At 39.6% G+C, this 19,660-nt stretch overlaps 1 protein-coding gene across 3 annotated transcripts in view; it reads left to right on the forward strand.

Moving 5' to 3' along the window:
• ACYP2 (acylphosphatase 2) overlaps nt 1-19,660 on the forward strand; it is a 190,388-nt gene that overhangs the window by 32,954 nt on the left and 137,774 nt on the right. The window contains exons 4-5 of one of the 3 annotated variants that reach the window (XM_047851168.1): nt 12,723-12,817; nt 16,742-16,850. The exons of 1 other annotated variant lie outside the window; for it this stretch is intronic. In XM_047851168.1, coding sequence (XP_047707124.1) covers nt 12,723-12,817; nt 16,742-16,809 — 163 coding nt within the window. In that variant the 3' untranslated portion in view covers nt 16,810-16,850. The remainder of the gene's footprint in view (nt 1-12,722; nt 12,818-16,741; nt 16,851-19,660) is intronic. One more of the 3 variants, XM_047851170.1, reaches the window with a different exon arrangement.

A 19,660-nucleotide genomic window follows, 5' to 3' on the forward strand; every position in this document is an offset into this window, starting at 1 on the left:
TAGTTTGGGCTACTGTAGCAAAAGTCCTGTAGACTGGGTGGCTTATAAGCAACAGAACTTTATTTCTCACAGTTCTGAAGGCTGGAAGTCTGAGATTAGAGTGCCAGCATTGTCGAATTCTGGTGAGAGCCCCGGCTGGGTTGTAGATTACCAACTTCTCATTCCGTCCTCATACGGCAGAAAGAGAGCCAGTCAGCTTTCTGGTCTCTTGTTATAAGGGCACCAATCCCATTCATGAGGTGTCTGCCCTCATCCTCATGATCTAACTATCTCCCCAAAGCCCCACCTCCAAATACCATCACATTGGGGATTAGGCATCAACATGTGAATTTGGCTGGGTGGGGGGGACACATTCATTCCATAACAATATTTTATTGCCCTTTTCATGACTGTGTATGGAATATTTTTCCCATTTCTGTTTCCCATGCTATAATAGGGAAAGCCTAAGGACTTTTGTATATTTATCTTACATCAGAGTTACCTTATCAAATATTCTCATTAATTCTACTAAGTTTTTTGGGGGGGAGGGTTAAACTGTAGTTATTGGGTTTTTTTTTTTTTTTTAATTTTTTTTTTTCAACGTTTATTTATTTTTGGGACAGAGAGAGACAGAGCATGAACGGGGGAGGGGCAGAGAGAGAGGGAGACACAGAATCCGAAACAGGCTCCAGGCTCCGAGCCATCAGCCCAGAGCCTGACGCGGGGCTCGAACTCACGGACCGTGAGATCATGACCTGGCTGAAGTCGGACGCTTAACCGACTGCGCCACCCAGGCGCCCCTATTGGGTTTTTTAAGTAGACAAGTGTGTAATTAGCAAAAAATAATGTTTTTTTTTTTTTCATTTCATTCGCCAAACCCATCAAGACAATGTTGAATAATAGCAATAGTGGGCATCCCTGTCTGAATGTATTTGAAATGGTTTTGTTTCACCAAGTAGAATAGTTTGCTGTTGATTTTCATTAAATGTACTTTATCACATTGAATTTCACTTTGCATTCCTTGAATTAAGCTCTGATTGGTCACAGAGTGTTATTCTTTTGAATCATAGCTGAATATTACTTGTTAATATTTTATTTAGAATTTTTGCATCTATATTTATAAGAGGGATTATGGTTTCTTTTAAAAAATTTTCTTTATTATGTTTTAGTGTTAAAATTTTGTTGGCTTCGTAAAATGTATTAGGAAATTTTCCATTTTTTCCTTCATTCTGGAATAACTTGAATAATATTGGAATTTCTGTTATTAAGTTAGCTGAAACAAGTTATGAAATCACTTGGTCCTTGTACCTTCTCAATGGTGGGCTACCAATTGTTTTTATTTTTCTTTCTGTTATTGTTATTATTATTTTTTTAATTTTAGAGATAGCATGAACCATTAGGGTAGAGGGGTAGAGGGAGAGAGAGAGAGAGAGATAATCCCAAGCAAACTCCACACTCAATGTGGAGCCTGACTTTGGGCTCTATACCATGATCCTAGGATGGTGACCTGAGCCGAAATCGAGTCAGTTGCTCAAGAGACTGAGCCACCCAGGCATCCCCCAATCTAGCGTATTGTAATTGGTTGTTTGAATTTTCCACTTTTCCCAGATTCATTTATGTTTTCCTAAGAAATTATCCAGGTTTTCTAGGTTTTCAAATTGCTTGTCATGGATTTTATACTTTAAAAAAATCTCTTTTGATTTGCGGTCATATGTTCTTTGAAATTTTCCTAATCTTATATAATTTGATTCTCTTCTTTTTCCTTAATTGGGTTTAGAAAGGATTTATGTGTTGATATATTAAAAAAAAAAAAAAAACATTTTGCGGGCGTCTGGGTGGCTCAGCCGGCTAAGAGTCGGACTCCGGCTCAGATAATGATCTCGCAGTGTGTGGGTTAGAGCCCCGCATAGGGCTCTGTGCTGCTTCGGATAATGTGTCTCCCTCTCCCCCTCCCCTGCTCGTGCTCAGTCTGTCTCTCTCTCAAAAATAAATAAACATTAAAAAAAATTAAAACAACATTTTGGATTTATTAATCATTTCTCCCCTTTTTTTTTTTGGTTTTCCAGTCATTAATTTCAACTTTCATCTTTACTAATTCCCTCTTTATTTCTTTGTTGATCTTTAAGTTTTCATCATGAATTGTAGTTCCCTTTAGGTTTAGTCTTTTTTTTTCTTTTTTAATAAGATATTTTTTGAAAAGTTTGTTTATTTATTTTAAGAGAGAGAGTGTGTGAGTGGGGAAGAGGCAGAGAGAATGAGAGAGAGAATCCCAAGCAGGCTTCATGCTGTCAGGCTGGAGCCTGAAGTGGGGTTTAGTATATGTGCTGCCGAAGCGAGCACTGAAGTGGGGTTTAAACTCACAAAACTGGGAGATCATGACCTGAGCCGAAATCAAGAGTTAGACGCTTAACCAAATGAGCCACCCAGGTGCCCCTAATTTTAGTCTTTTTAAGTCAGTAATGAAGATGATTAAGCATTTGCCCTTAAATACAGCTTTTGTTTGTTACATAGGTTGGGTAAAAAGTGTTCTTTTCATTGCTTTCTGGATAGTCTATAAGTTCATTTTTGGTTCCTCTTCAAATAATAACAAATGACATTCTGGGTATGTGTTTTTTAAAAATATCCAGTGTCCTTCTCTATCTTTAATAATGTTTTTTGCCTTAAAGTTACTTTATCTGGTATTAACAGAGATATGTACACTTTATTTATATATGTTTGCATAGAGTATCTTTTCATTATTTTAATTTCAATGTTTCTTTCTCATTGTGTGCTTTTGTTTGTTTTTATTGAAGTAGTTGATGGACAATGTTATATTAGTTTCAAGTGTATTTCAATATATTTTATATATGTATCTCATGTTTTTAAATTAGTATATTTATCCATTTAAGTTTAATGGAATCATTAATGTTTAGAATTAAATGTGTATCTTACTGTATTTTCCCCTTTGTCTTATTAGTTCTGTTTTCCTTTTCTTCTTTCTAGCCTTTATTTAAATTGATTATTTTTTATTATTCCACTTTTTTTGTCTGTTAGAAGTTGTATATTCTTTTTGTTTCTTTTATTAGTTCCTAGAGATACAACATACAACCATAACTGCTCAAAATTTGACATTAATTTATCTCTTTACTCTTTTCCTAATAATGCAACATCTCTAACATTTAACTTGCTATTTATTTAAGTTCATTTAACTCACTATTTATTTAGATGCTAATTTTTTTAATGTTTATTTATTTTTGAGAGAGATAGAGAGGGAGAGACACAGTGCAAGCAGGGGAGGGCAGAGAGAGGAGGGAGTCACAGAATCCGGGGGCTCCACGCTTTGAGCTGTCAGCACAGAGCCCCATGTGGGGCTCCAACCCACCAGCCGTGAGATTATGACCTGAGCTGAAGTCAGACCATCAACCGACTGAGCCACCCAGGCGCCCCTAGATGCTAATTTAAAAAAAAAATTTTTTTTTTCTACGTTTATTTATTTTTGGGACAGAGAGAGACAGAGCATGAACGGGGGAGGGGCAGAGAGAGAGGGAGACACAGAATCCGAAACAGGCTCCAGGCTCCGAGCCATCAGCCCAGAGCCCGACGCGGGGCTCGAACCCACGGACGGCGAGATCGTGACCTGGCTGAAGTCGGACGCCCAACCGACTGCGCCACCCAGGCGCCCCCCTAGATGCTAATTTTAATGACCTATTTTAAAACTCATAAGAAATTATTTTTAAAAGTCAGTATTTTGGGGGGTATTCTATATATTTGCCATTTGTTTTGTTATTTTTTTCCTTCCTAATTCTCTGAGCTTCTGTGTAGGAATATTTCCATTCTGCCAAAAAATGTTCTTTAGTATTTTCCTTCATTTGGGCAGCTGGTGATGTGTTACTTCAGTTTTGGTTTGTCTCTACGTGTTTTTATTTTACCTTCATTCTTGGAAAATATCTTTGTTTCATGTAGAACTCTGACATAGCAGTTATTTTTTCCAGTACCCTGTGGATAACATTACAATGTCTAACTCATGCATTGTTTTGTTGTGAAATTGGCTGTCAGTTTTACACCTTGCTTCTTGAAAATAATTTTGCTGCTTTTAAAATGGCAATGATAATAAAATTGCCAGTTTATAGTTTGTGATAATAAATATAACATTAAGCCTGTCAGTTGGTTTAGGTGATTTTCTCCCGTAATACTTAGTTCTCTGGATATGTATGCAGTAGAGGCATGAAGTGGGGTTCATCCAGGGCTTGGTTGTTGCCAGCTATAAGGAGCAGAAGTGAGAGAGCAGGGTTTGAGGGCATTTACAAGAGTGTGAATAGAAGGATGAATCCCGAACCTAAGTTCAGACAAAATGAGAAATGAGCTGGGAGAAAATTGATGGGCAGTGAGAAACGGTTGTCTTATTTAATTGTGGTGTAAGGAATTGTAACAGCTTGCAGGAGCCATGTTTTGTTGCACAATTCAGTCCTGGAATCAGCAGAGTCAGTGCAGAAAGGAAGGGATGGAAGGGGGATGTGAGACATCTGCGATGTTTCCTGCCCTGCTGTGAGTGAAGTTCTAGTGTAGATAGGCTCTTGCACTGACTTTTTTTTCTGTGTCCAGTGGTTCTTTAACCAGATTTCATCTGACTGTTGCTCAGTGGAACTTCCTTCAGCTGTCTGAAAAATTACTGAAATTCGGCACGTTTTGGTATTGTCCTTTTTAAATTGCTTTTTATTACGGGATTTTCAAGCAGATCCATGGATAGAGAGAATGGGACAATGAGCATCATGTGTCTGTTACCTGGTTTCAATAACAATTTATGACATTCTTATTTCACATATTCCTCCAACTTTTCTTTTACTTTTCTCATTGTTAGAGTATTAAAGCGAATTTCCTACATCATATCATGCACCTGTAAGTTAGGTTGAGCAATATGAAACTACCAATGTTTGACAAAATTTTGAGCCACAAAATAGCAGTTTCATATTGTTGAAAGAGTTTTCTCTAAGTCTTTCTCTAAGTCTCTAAGACTTTTACTATTTTTCTCTAACAGAAACTCTATATACCCATCAATATATTTTTCTAAACTCTACAGCAGATCTATCTCCAAATGTCAGAGTGAAAAGTCTGTTACACTTTCCCTGAGGCTTGTCTTCTCCCCAGTCTGGGTCTGTGCCTGCTGGACAGCTGTCATTCTCATGCTTCCCTTTGTCCCTTTCCTGTGGAGTGGGTTCCTGTTTTCTCAATCATATTTTTATCTTCCTGGACTTATTCCTTTGTTTGTTGAAGCCTAATTCTCCACTAGCTTCACAAGGAAAGATACGAGAGAGACAAAAAGTTTGAACCCTTAACCGCCTTCATTTACACTCATACTTGATGGATTGTTCGAGTTTTAAAATCCCAAGCCCCCAAATCATCACCCACCCAGAATTTTGATGGCATAACTCCATGACTTCTCGTGAGACTGCCCAGAGATTTGATGTCTTTCTCATACCAGGGATTTGAAAATATATCTGTTTATTTTCCTCAGAAAATGTTTTAGATATTCAGTGTATCCTTCTTTTTCTGTGTTTCAGTCCTCTGCCAGAGCGCATGTTTTAATTTCATTTGAAATGCTGGGCTCTGGGAGGAGGAGAATTTCTGTGTCTTTGAAGATTTCTTTCCCGCTCTCTTTTTGGTTGTCCTCTTCTGAAACTTGCTTATGGACATGATTCTTTGATTTTTCTTTTTTCTTTTCTTTTCTTTTCTTTTCTTTTCTTTTCTTTTCTTTTCTTTGTTTTTCTGTGCTAGCTTTCAAACTTTACTATCTGGAAACTGTCTCAATTTTGTCTTCCAACTTTCCGATTAATTTTGTTGTGTCTGCTTCATAGAGTCTTGTCCTTGTTTTCTTCAGATTTCCCTGATGGTATTGTGTGTGCGTTTTTTCATTTTGTTTCCTTCTGCTTTTTGCACTGTTTCTCTTTCCTCTTCTTTTATTCATAAATATGAACAGACAGCCAAGAATAAACAGACTTAAAAAAATTTTTTTAATGTTAATTTATTTTTGAGAGGGAGACAGAATGCGAGCAGAGGAGGGGCAGAGGAGGGGCAGAATCTGAAGCAGGCTCCAGGCTCTGTCAGCACAGAGCCCAGTGCAGGGTTCGAACCCATGAACTGCGAGGTCATGACCTGAGCCGAAGTTGGACACTTAATTAACTGAGCCACCAAGCACCCCAAGAATAAACAGACTTTTAAGGAAATTTTCCATAAATTCTGAGGGAGAGATGATGTTTTTGTTGGGAAACCTCCCAAATGTTAAATCTGTAGGTCCTGTCTTTCCTTCCTGGTGCCTCCAGATCCAAAGTCTTCTGTGGAGTCATGAGGTAAGCTGACTAGCTTCTCCTTGTTTTTGGTTCTGCAGGCACTTAGGCCGAAGCATCTTTGGTTTTTCTGTGTAGTTACTTATCCTCCATCCGCTTTCCTTCTAATTTGTTGAAACCTCTTGCTCAGGTTATAGTTCTGTATCAGCTGGAACTATTTTTAGCTGCAAGTTAATAGAAAAACAGAACTTAGAAAGGATAAAACAAATGGGTTCATTTTTCTTGGTAACAAGAAGTCTGCAGGTAGATGGTTACTGGCCTTGGTTCAGTAGCTTGGTAGCATCAGGGTCAATGTTTCTGAGATTTGCTCAGCCTTTCCTTTGTGGTCAGGAAAAGGGAAAGTGCAGCTGTACAGAATATCCATAATTAAGACATGAAGAAGGCAAGAAGGGATAATGGTTGTGTTGCTTTCCCCAAACTTGCCCCAGCTTACATCTGTGGGTATTTCACTGGCTTGTATAGGGCCATATGAATATTCCTTGCTACAAAGAAGACTGGGAAATTGGTTTGGCATATTGATTCCCTGAACAAAATTGGTGTTCTCTTGGCCAGAAAGAAGGGGAGGATAATGAGTAGTGGGTAGGCAATGAATGATGTCTGCTACATTTTTTGTATTTTGATTCTATTATTTTATTTTATTTTTTAAATGTTTTATTTATTTTTGAGAGAGAGAGAGAAACAGAACATCTGAAGCAGGCTCTGCACTGACAGCACAGAGCCTAATGCGGGGCTTGAACTCACGAACTGCGAGATCATGACCCAAGCCGAAGTCAGATGCTTAACTGACTAAGCCACCAAGGTGACCCGATGCTATGCTATCATTTTAATGGGGTTTCATGTAAAAGGACATGAGTGTGCCATGTTTAATTGTACCGTGAAGCTTACGTGAGAAAATCCACAGAAAGCACTTAGCATAGAGCCTGGCCCAGAATAAAGAACAAATAAACGTTTGCTCTCATTAGGTGACCCATAGGACTCCATCTCTGCACGTGGGGTTCTAGTGGCAGTTGGACTGGCCAGGTGGAAATGCCACTAGGCTCTTGGATATATGGGTCATCCCTGCAGAGAAACTGGGCTAGAGAAATAAATTTGGTGGTTGTCCCTCTGTGGATAGTGTTTGAAGTTATATACATGGATGGGATTACCAGGGAGAGCTTTCTTGATGATAGGTAAACAGGAAGCATGCAGCAGAGAATGTAAATCAAGCTTCACCAACATTATAAATTGGAATGCCATTACAAATAAAAATAGATGGTAGAGAGTGAATTCATTCCTCTAGCATGTACTGTGTGCAGTGTTGGTTAAAGTACTGAATTATCAAAAAATTAAACCACGGTAAAGAGAAGTTACAGAAATAGGTGGCAAGGTCAGACTACATGTGGTATATTTATGGTTAAATAAATATCGCCTTATTTTCTTCTGGTTGTTAAAAAACTTTATTTATTTAAGGGTGCTATGACATAAGAAAATCAGAATTAAATTGTCTTTTAAAAACATGAGTGTGCTTTCATCCGAAGTTATTGAAATGTGGAATTCAACAGGCAACATCATTTAGAGGTGGCTTGGCTACGATTGTAGCAGCTCTTTGGAAAGGTGCCAGGAGATCCCAGGACATGCTGCAGAAGTGTGTATTTTCTTCCCCGTCTGTGTTTCATTTGGTCAGAAAGAATGACTGATGGCTTTCTTTTGCAAATTGCACTATGTGATTCCAATTGTGGTGGTAAGATTCGCCAACATTTTTTGATACCTAGAAACCATTTGAGTCTATTGTTTTATTTTAATTTTAGAGTTTATTTATTTATTTTGAGAAAGAGCAATGAAAAGTCAGAGAGGGAGAGAGAGAATCCCAAGCAGGCTCTACACACTGTCAGCATAGAGCCCAACTCGGGGCTCCATCTCATAAACTGTGAGATCATGACCTGAGCTGAAATCAAGGCTCAGACGCTTAATGAACTGAGCTACCCAGTTGTCCCTAAGTCTATTGTTTCATTAAAGCTACTTTTCCCATTGGTAACCATTTAAAATTAATGTATAGAGTTATAATTCTGAGCACAAACTTTTTTTCCCTAAGTTTACTTATTTATTTTGAGAGAGAACGCATGAGTGGGAAAGGGACAGAGAGAGAATCCCAAGCAGGCTTCGTGCTGTCAGTGCACAGCTGGGCATAAACTTTCGACTAAATCTGTACAAAATATATTTTTCTTAAAAACTAAATGGAAATTCTGGGGGAAAAAAGCCCTCAAAACACAAAAAACGAAAAACATTTGCATGTGGACACAGCCAAATTCTAAAATTAAAATTACATCTTGATTGCTATATATTTTTAAAACCATATGTCATATATGTGTAGTTTGCACTTGAAAGCATCATTGATGGGCTGGAGAATGTACTCAAGAGAGTGATCAAATGGTTACGTGGTCTGGAAAACTACATCACAATATAGGTAATGCTTGAAGGCATTGAAGGTATTTAGACTTGAGAAAAGAATACTTGAGGGAATCATGATAGTTTACTTCAAGTATTTGAAGGGCTGATACATGGAAAAAGATAAGTCTTTTATGTTGTTCTAGAAAGTGATAATTTTGGTTATAGTAATGGGTGAATTTGTTTATTTCAATTCACTTTGACAAAGAATTTTCCTGTAAAGGTATCTAATGTATCTAATGGAATTTTATCAATAACTAGGAGTGGTCTACATCAGGGATTGGCATACCATGGCTTTCAGGCCAGATCTGGCCTATTGCCTGTTTTGCAAATAAAGATTTATTGGATCACAGCCCATTCATTCATGTTTTGTCTTCTGTTGCTTCTGTGTTACATTGGCAGAGTTAGCAACTGTAACAGAGACTGGATGACCACAAAGCCTCAACTATTTACTCTCTGTCCCTTTATAGAAAGAGTACCAACTGATGGTGTAGGTATCAGACAAGTCAAGGGTGTGGTAAAAGATCTAACTCATTGGATGGTAAGTCAGTGTAGGTGACCTCATAGGTCCTGTCCAACTGAGATTCTATGGTTCTATGCAGAGTTGACAATATACATGTATTTAAAATGTGTCCATATATTAAGAGAAGTAGAATAGAGGCATGTTAATCAATATAGTCATGTTTGTCTCTTCCACAGATATTTAGCATTTGTGTGAAATAGGAATTTTAACAACGTTCTGCTTTAACTATGAAATGCCATTGTTTTGGATTTCTAGTTGTTACAGCAATGGATTGGAATGAAGCAATGGATTTTGTAAACAGGTAGTGTCAGATTAAAAGTTATTTAAAATTAAAATTTTTTTTCACCTGTTATTTATTTTTGCGAGACAGAGAGAGAGACAGAGCGTGAGCAGGGGAGGGGCAGAGAGGGAGGGAGACACAGAAACGGAAGCAGGCTCCAGGCTCTGAGTGTCAGCGCAGAGCCTGACCTGGGGCTCGAACCCACAAACTGTGAGATCATGACCTGAGCCGAAGTCGGACACTTAACGGACTGAGCCACCCAGGCGCCCCAAAGTTATTTAAAAAAAATAAATAAATAACTGTTCTCAGGCAGACCATTAGTGGCATGAATTTCTATGCAACCAGAATTACCAGTTTTTCCTTTTTCATCTGAGAATCTCAAGGCACTTACCTAATATTTTTTATGCCTTATCATCAAAGTTTTTTCTACAAATACATGGGATTATTAAGAAAGTTTCTTTGGTTCTGTGTGAGTATAGGTGTGGGTGTGTTTTCCATTGCATGTTCTATTGCAATACAGAAGACTTGGACACTTTCTAAGAGAAAGAAATTCATTGAGGAGCTATAATTTTGGGAAAAAAATTTTAGTGTGACCTGACTGATATAAATCATTCCAGTGGAAAATTAAAAACATAACAAAATATCTACAGGGGAGCTGGAGTTTTCACATCAGGTTTTAGACCCCAAATACCAAGTCATTTATTTTCCTTTGGAATATAGCATCTGTATGAAAACTACTTAAATCCCTGGTTTTTGCTTTAAAGTTTACATTTTAGATATGTGAATTTAGTAAGATAATAATATTTAAGAAACGTATAATGCAGCAGTAATGAACTTTTAAAAAATTAATAGATTTTATTTTATTTTTTTTAAATTTTTTTAACGTTTTATTTATTTTTGAGACAGGGAGAGACAGAGCATGAACGGGGGAGGGTCAGAGAGAGAGGGAGACACAGAATCTGAAACAGGCTCCAGAATCTGAGCAGTAAGGACAGAGCCCAACGCGGGGCTCCAACTCACGGACAGTAAGATTGTGACCTGAGCCGAAGTCGGACGCTTAACCGACTGAGCCACCCAGGCGCCCCAATAGATTTTATTTTTAAGAGAAGTTTTAGGTTTACAGAAAAATTGTGTCAGAAAGTAGAGTTCCCATATATCCCCTCACCTCTGCCCCCACCCCACCCCCATTTGCCTCTATATTATGAACATCTTACATTAGTGTAGCACATTTGTTACAATTGATGAGCCAATATTGATACACTATTATGAACTAAAGCCTATAGTTTACACTGGAGTTCATTCTTTGTGTTGTAGGTTTTGTGGGATTTGACAAATGTAGAATGACACATGTCCACCATTCTGGTATCATACACAATATGTCTACTGCCCTAAAAATCCTGTGTTCCAACCTGTTTATTCCTCCCTCCCACTCTCCTAACCCCTGCCAATCAGTCATGTTTTCACTGCGTCCATAGTTTTTCCACAATGGCATATAGCTGGAATTACATAGTATTCAGCCTTTTCAGATGGGCTTCTTTCATTTGGAAATATGCTTTCAAGATTCCTCCGTGTCTTTTCATGGCTTGAGAGTTCCTCCCTTTCTCCCTCCTTTTGGTGTGTGTGTGTGTGGGTGGGGGCGGGTGGGGGTGTGTGTGGTGGGTTGGAATTTATTTCAAAAAACAGATTTTAGATGATAATTGTATAGTTTAAATTTTAAAGTACAGAAATGTTGAGTTTTTAAAGCTTTTTTTTAAGACTTTGCTTTTTTAGAGCAGTTTTAGGTTTACGATAAAATTGAGAGGAAGGCATAAAAATTTCCTGTGTATGCCCTCCCCGACACATGTGTAACTTCCCCCGTTATCAGTATCACTCACCAGAATGTTTGTTGTTTTTTTTTTAATCAAGGATGGACCTGCGTTGACACATTGTAATCACACAAGGTCCACCATTGACCTTAGGGTTCACTCTTGGTGTTATACATTTTATGGGTTTGGCTCATTTCTTTTTACTGATGAATTGTATTCCACTGTATGGATGTACCACAGTAAGTTTATCCATTCAGTTATTGAAAGACATCTTGGTTGCTTCCAAGTTTTGGCAGTCATGAGATTAATTACTTTTTAAAATATAAATAAAATAAAATAAATAAAATATACTTTTAAAGTATTTATTTTTACATATTTTAAAGTTAACTTAGATAAGAAAATGTGAGCATAAAATATTTTTTAAAAAGATATCTCAATTTTTCAACAGCTTGAAACCTATTTCAGTCTACCCACTACAAAATAAAAGTGTTATTTTTTTTAATTTGCAGAAGGTTTACAAGTGTTCCAAAAATTCAAATGATATGGAATTATATGGGCTAAAAGATGTAGGCCTTGCCTGTCTTCTTAATATCCTAGTCTTACACATTTTTTCTTATGTGTGTAAAAACATGTGTATATGTTAAAAATACATACGGTATAATCCTGTTATTGTAAAACCCACAACTATATATGCCCATATGGTTACATTTATCTCTTTATCATTAGCAAAGATGGGATCATGGTATACGTATTGTTCTGCAACTTTTAAACATTTCACAGTATTGTGTATTGTGGATATCTTTTTTTTTTTTAACTGAAGTGTAGTTGACATACAATGTTACATTGGTTTCAGGTGTACATCATAGTGATTTGACAAGTCTATACTTATGCTGTGCTCACCACAAGTGTAGCTACCATCTGTCACCATACAACACTGTTACAATACCATGAATATCTTTTCATGGCAGCAAATGTTCTTTTTAAATCACTGCAGAGTATTCTACTGTATGGATCTATCCTAATTTAATCATTCATCTATTGCTGGGCATTCATATTGTTGCATTTTTTTTTGCTTTTTTAAAAATGTTTATTTATTTTTGAGAGATATACAGAGAGTGAGTGGGGGAGGGGCAGAGAGAAAGGGGGAGACACAGAATCTGAAGCAGGCTCCAGGTTCTGAGCTGTCAGCACACAGCCCGACACGAGGCTCGAACTCACGAACCACAAGATCATGACCTGATGCTGAAGTCGGATGCTTAACTGACTGAGCCACCCAGGTGTCCCTGCAGTTTTTTGCTTTTATGAATCTTGTTTGCAGTGAGCATCCATATTTATGTGTGTATATCTTTTTCATTTATTCTACAATTATTTGTTTGGTGCCTACTATATAGGTATACCAGGCAGTTCCAGGTGCTGGGATTCAGCCATGAGCCAGAGATGATGCTCAATTTCTTTTGCGGGGAGACCCATGATAAAGAAACAATAGGTAAGCTAGATGTTTTCAGATAGTAGTAAATGCTGTGAAAGGAGTAGTGGTGGTTTCCCTGCCTCAGATGGGATGGCCAGGGAAGAGGTTTTCATGGAGGTGACATCTGAACTGAGGACTGCATGGTGAAAAGAAGGCTGCCTGTGGATGGAGTCTGGGGGTGTGGTGGGGACAGGGACAAGCAGCTTGGCACCAGGCAGGGCAGTGGGAGCATCTGCCTGGTACAGGCAATAAGGGTACATTTGTGTAGGGAACCTGAAAACGAGAAAACCAACTAAAATTGGTTTACTTTTTATTACTGCCCTATGCCAACAATTCTAACAATAATATACTGCTCTCTACTGCCCTCCCCACCACAACACTGACATTGTGTGCTTATCCCTATGTTGTATTTTAAAAAATTCTCTTAATATTCATTTTTGAGAGAGAGGAGAGAGACGAAGACAGCTCGAGCAGGGGAGAGGCAGATAAAGAGAGGAAGACACAGAATCTGAAGCAGGCTCCAGGCTCTGAGCTGTCAGCACAGAGCCTAATGTGGGGCTCGAACCCTCGAACCGTGAGATCATGACTTGAGCCAAAGTTGGATGCTCAACTGAGCCACCCAGGTGCTCCCCTATACTGTATTTTCTTAAGTGTGAACTCCTAGACATGAGTCAAACAAAGGCTATGTACTTTTTATTTATTTTTATTTTTTTAACGTTTATTCTTGGGGGTGGGGGAGGGAAGAGAAAGAGAGGGAGACACAGAATCTGAAGCAGGCTCCAGGCTCTGAGCTGTCAGCACAGAGCCTGAAGTGGGGCTCAAACTCACTAACCTTGAGATCAGGACCTGAGCCCAAGTCGGATCCTTAACCAACTAAGCTACCCAGGTGCCCCAAGCTACATGCCTTTTAAAATGTAAACTGCTGGTTCAGTTTTAATGATGAAAACCATGAAGTATTTTTCAGATAAATACTGAATAAACGAAGGACTCATGGATGAGGAAGTTTTCTTCTATGTACTTTTGTAAGTACATAGTTGTATAGATTTAGGTAATTTAAGTGAATCAAGACAATTATAAAAATTAAGAAATAAATGGAAATGAAATAAAGTCATCTATAAGCCCACTCTAAAAAATACAGATATGGTTTTGATTCATAAGGGAACTATTTCTCTCTGCTTCTGTTTCTCTTTTGCTGGGGTATTAAAGCCACGATCCTAGTGATTTTAGAAAATCCTCAAAATCAGGAAATTATAGAGCTGTGAGACTTACTGAAGTTCACCTAGTATTTTAACCCTATTAAGGTTCTATTGGAACAAGCATCTCAGTCAATCATGTGAAGAAGGAGTACCTGCATGGGTGGTGGGACTTAATTGCAGAAGGGGCCTCAAAAAATAGTTATGAATCAGGCCCCTTATTGGATCAATGCTTTGGGGATAATTTTTAATAAAAATATTGTCATGATGATTTTTATTCAGCAGATATTACGTGTCTTCCCATGTCTCTCTGCTAGGTGCTGGGGGTACAAAGATGGTTAAAGGTTTTGTGACAACTCCAGTTTAACTGGGGAAGAAGATGGGTGGGCCCTAGGAATGGAGCGCTGGGGTGGGGGAGTGGAGGTGGGGAAGCAAGGGGAGGGGAGGGTGGCGCCAGGCGCAAGTGCGCCCCCTCCTGCCTTGTCTGTCTTCCCGCATCTTCTGCCACTCACTGTCCTCTGGCTGGCTTTAGTCCCTCCACCACACCATACTCTTCCTCTGTTAGGGCTTGTACAGAAGCCGCTCCCTCTGCCTGGCACGGATGCGTATTTTTATCTCCCAGTCTTTCTGATTATTCTCCCACTCACTCTGTGAAACCCTCTCACTCCACGCTCTGTTTCTTCATGGCACTTATTAAAGCTGTTAGGAACAATTACTTGCTTAGTATCCCCCACCTCCACCAGGAGAGAATGCTTTCAGTTGTAAGTGATTGGTAACCTGATCAACAGGTGGTTCAGAGGAGCAGGGGTTGGTTCTTCGCAGATATAAAGGAGGCTGGAGGTCGGGGTGGGGGATATCGTAGTCAGGTGCCTCATTCGTTATCGCTGTCAGGGCTCTGGTCTGAAGGCTTCTCTTGTTCTTTCCCTCACGGGTGTAAAGTGACCGCCCCAGCTTCCATCGTCACCCACGTTGAAGGCTGAAGGAAGGGATGGCTCTGGGTCTATTCTTTTTTGTCTTGGAAGCAAACTTTCCCAGAAGCCTGTGGTACACTTGCGTGTTTGTGTCATTGGCCATCTCTAGCTGTATCAACTTTTTCAGCAACTGGTACAGAAGGTAAATGTTTTGTGTTCTTTTATGAGAAGCTTAGTCAGGTGCAGCTACAAGAGAAGACAGAGGAGCTTAGGGAAAACACAAGTTTACTGTATTTACAGATCCTAGAGACAGAAGGTGTGGCCTGCTACCAGGGGTCACAGGGAAAACACAGGAGGGAGTAAGGGGAAGGTTAAGCCAGAGTCTGCTATTAGGGTTTCAGAGGGAAAGGCAAGACAGGGCATGGTGAACAGTTTAGGATTGGCTAGTTTGAATAATTCCAGAAGGCTTTGAGTTTTAGCTGGCCCTGGGGTGTTTAGGGAAACCAATATTGCCTCCTGGGATGCCTGGGTAGGATAGAGGACGTGTAGGGGTCTGGATTGGTAAATTTGCATATTAAAGGTGTACTCAAGCCTGACCGCACCTATCTCTTGAGAATTGGCTAATCCCCAGGAGCAGCAGTCTCCCCCAACCCCCAGCTAGAAGGAGTTTTAAGATGACAAAACATGATATATAGAAAGTAAAAAATACGATATAGTGAGGGAGAAGGGATAATTGGGACGTGTTGTCCTAATTAAACTCAAGACTCCTTATGGGAAGCCATTGTCCTATTCTTCCTTGAACTCCCAATGCCTAGCACAGTACCTGGCACACAGAATGAAGGTTGGGTGACACCTATGTCAGGAAAAGAAGGTTGAATAAGGACATTGCAAGAGAAAGGAGTGTTTGGTACAAAGGCACCGAGCTGAAATAGCCTCCTTTGTGCATTTGGCGACAAGTGACTGGAGCATAGGCAGATGACAGGGACTATTAGAAATTGAGGCTAGAAAGGTAGTTTGGAAGGTGCCTGCATGGCTCAGTCAGTTAGGCGTTCGACTCTTGGTTTCGGCTCAGGTCATGATCTCGCGGTTCATGAGTTCGAGCCCTGCGTCAGGCTCTGTACTGATGGACCTGCTTGGGATTCACACCCTCCGCCCCGCTCAAGAGTGCTCTCTCCCTCTCTCCATAAATAAAGGAAGAAAAAAGAAAGGAAGGTAGTTCTGGGTCAAACTACGAAAAGCCTTTAGTGTCAGGTTAATTTGTCCGGTCTATATTAGCGCTGGGGAGCCACTAAAGAGTCTCAGGTGAGGGACTGGCAGGATTTGTAGATCAGGATATTAAGTGAGTTTGGTAGCCTGGTGTAGGAACTGGTGGAAGAGTGACTAGAGTCAGGGAGGCTAATTAACAATATACTGTGGTTCGTTAGGGTAGAGTAAAAATAACTCGGAATTTGGAGAATGTCATTTTGAAGTCATCTTCTAGAACATGACCCTGGACCTGTAGCATGATGGGGCAGCTTATTAGAAATGGAAATTCTTGGGCCCCTATTGAATCAGAATCCCTGGGGTGGGTTCAGCAGTCCATGTTTTAACGAGCTCTTCAGGTGACTCAAAGCACCTGAAGCTTGAGAACCACTACCTAGCGAGGTAGATACTTGAGGTGAAGAGCTTGACCATCTGGTCTGATGCAGCCACAGCTGCATGTTAGAATCACCTGGGCAGCTTTTTGTTTGGTTTTGTTTTTAAGTCAACGAGGTTGGGCCCCACGTCAGAGCAACTCACTAAATCAAAATCTCTGGGGCTGGGAACCAGGTATCAATTTATCTCTGTTGGTCCCAAAGGGTTCCCATGTGCAGCCAGGGCTGAGAACCACCGATTTTGCGTAACCCCTATTGATGAAAAAACTTAGGGCTGGAAGTCATCTTGCTCAAGGTCATACAGCAAGTTCAGGTAAGAGACTTTTTTTATTTTTAATTTTTTAACATTTATTTATTTTTGAGAGACAGAGCAGGAGCAGAGGAGGGTCAGAGAAAGAAGCAGACAAAGAATCTGAAACAGGCTCCAGGCTCTGAGCTGTCAGCACAGAACCCAACGTGAGGCTTGAACTCAGGAACCATGAAATCATGACCCGAGCCGAAGTCAGACACTTAACCGACTGAGCCACCCAGGTGTCCCAAGAGGCATTTTTTTAAAGCTGTCTTCTCTGTGCTGTGATGAACACTATTCCCACATTTTAATAACTTGCTTTAAGAGAATGGTTTTTAAATTATAAAATAGTAGAGGGGAAAAATAGGTTACAGACAGGATTAGAAAAATTTATTTTCTCCTTTCAATTAACATTATTTCACATTTGAGAAAGTTACCCTTTTTATAAAGATTTTGTGAAAATATTTTTTCAACATCAATGGAAAGTAGTGTGTATATATATATATATATATATATATATATATAAGATATGGGTAAACAGTGCTTCATCATTTGAGGATTTAAGTAATGAGAACCTGTCTTCAGACTCTAGGTGGAGCTCTTTGGTTTATATGAATCTTGTTCTATTTACAATTTTGACAGTCTTTTTAAAAAAAATTATTTGGATTTTTTTAAAAGACATTTAAAAATGTGTACATATTCTCAACACTTCTCAATTTTCTTTTTCTACTTGTTTTAGAGCCATGTTGATAAAAACTCATAAATCCTTTTACTTCCTTGCTTGACCTAAAAATGCAAATCCAGGCCTCAAAGAGTCATTTTCAAATTCATCTTAAATCTGTATTGTTGTCACTTAATATTTAATGAAGGGGATGTTTCCCATGGTTTTTGTTATAAGTCTCAATGTTGAAATAGAATTTATATAAGATGGGATTCCTTTTGCTGCTAGACTTTGTGGAGAGCACAGGTGTTGCTATAGTAATTTCTTCAGCCTATTTTTACCTGATTGTGTACAAAGGAGCGTTAACTACCTTTTTGTAACAAAAATGAAGTATTTTGCTGTCCCTTCTTTTTCTCTTCCCTGTCTACTCGCTCACTATTCTCCCTTCTACTGGGAGTACACTCGAAGCAAAATTCCCAGAATAGGTGGCCTGTCATATTTGGACAGTGTAACCCTGTGGCTGTGGTTCCTGAACTGGCAGCATCACCAATGGCATAATCTGGAAGTTTGTTAGAAATGCTTATTCTTGGATCCCACCCCAGACCTACTGAACCAGAAACCCTGGGGGTAGAGTGTCCAGGAATCTGTGTTGAGCCACTGGTACAGACTAGTTTGAAAGGATGAAAATCCCATACTCATTGACGTCTGCATCCAAAAAGTCCTGTGCAATCAGCTATGCTCATTTAGAGGTTCTCCACACTTTTTTCTCCACATTTTTTTTATTTTTTTTAACGTTTATTTATTTTTGAGACAGAGCATGAACGGGGGAGGGTCAGAGAGAGGGAGACACAGAATCTGAAACAGGCTCCAGGCTCTGAGCTGTCAGCACAGAGCCCGACGCGGGGCTCGAACTCACGGACCGCGAGATCATGACCTGAGCCGAAGTCAGATGCTTAACCGACCGAGCCACCCAGGCACCCCGCTCCACTGCTTTTTAAATCACCTAGGGATTTTGTTAAAAGATAGAATTCTCATTGAGTAAGTTTGAGGTGGAGCCTATTACTCTGCATATCTAACAAGCTCCCAGCTGATGTGCATTTTTCTTGTCTGTGGATTACATTTTGAGTAGGGAAGATAATGACTAGGGTATTGACTAAAGCCCACAGAGTCATCTATGATTGATCAGGATATACTTCTGATTGAGTACACCTAAAGTCTATGGTTTCCCCTTATCAATCACAGTGTGAAGTGGCAATTTCTAGAATATAATGATCTCTGGTCTAGTTTAAAGTGACTCATCCTTATTACATGTTACAAGAGGATATTGTTACCCAGAATCCATCTCTGAGACCCTCTTTTCTAAACAAGAGGCACACTTGAAGATTGCATTTTTTTTAATTGAGGAAACTAGTTCGTTCATGGCATGATGAGGCTAGAGAGAAATTTCTGAAGTTGAGTGTTTTCAGACAAAATAAATTCAGCCTAAGAGAAGTGGTTCACACATAATTGGAATCAGTCATTGAGTGCTCTTATATATTGAGCACCTGCCATGTGAAGCTTTGCACTTGGCACTTGAGGAAATTAGGAAAAAAGATAAACTCCTTGATCTTGAGCAGATTGCCGTCTACCTGAGGAAATAAAACCTATGCCTGTGAAAGTTAATTACCAGGATATAGAGAATATTCTGTCAAATGGCAAAGAAGTGTGGTAGCCACTCAGAAGACCAAAGGATAGCTATTGGCAGAGGAGGTGGAAACTATGGAGTCTGGGCTCTGGGGACGGGTAGAATTCGGATATTGAGAGGAGAATGCAAGGAGGGGGCTCCACAAAAGACAAGGTGGCATGGGCCAAACTACAGTGTCCAGGAATGAACCTTAGGTACACATGACAACAGGGGATTAGTTCAGACCACACAGTGCCCCTAATGCCTTGTTCTGAGTATGGAATACTTGGGTAAGTTCTAAATAACCAGCCAATTTGGGGGCACCTCGGTGGCGTCGGGTAAGTGTCTGACTTTGGAGGTCATGATCTCGCGGTTTGTGGGTTAGAGCCCTACATGAGGCTCTGTGCTGACAGCTCGGAACCTGCAGCCTGCTTCGGATTCTATGTCTCCCTCTCTCTCTGCGCCTTCTCTGCTTGTTCTCTCTCTCTCTCTCTCTCTCTCTCTCTCTCT

This window comes from Prionailurus viverrinus, chromosome A3 (genome assembly GCF_022837055.1).
Source record: "Prionailurus viverrinus isolate Anna chromosome A3, UM_Priviv_1.0, whole genome shotgun sequence".
Lineage (NCBI taxonomy): Eukaryota > Metazoa > Chordata > Mammalia > Carnivora > Felidae > Prionailurus > Prionailurus viverrinus.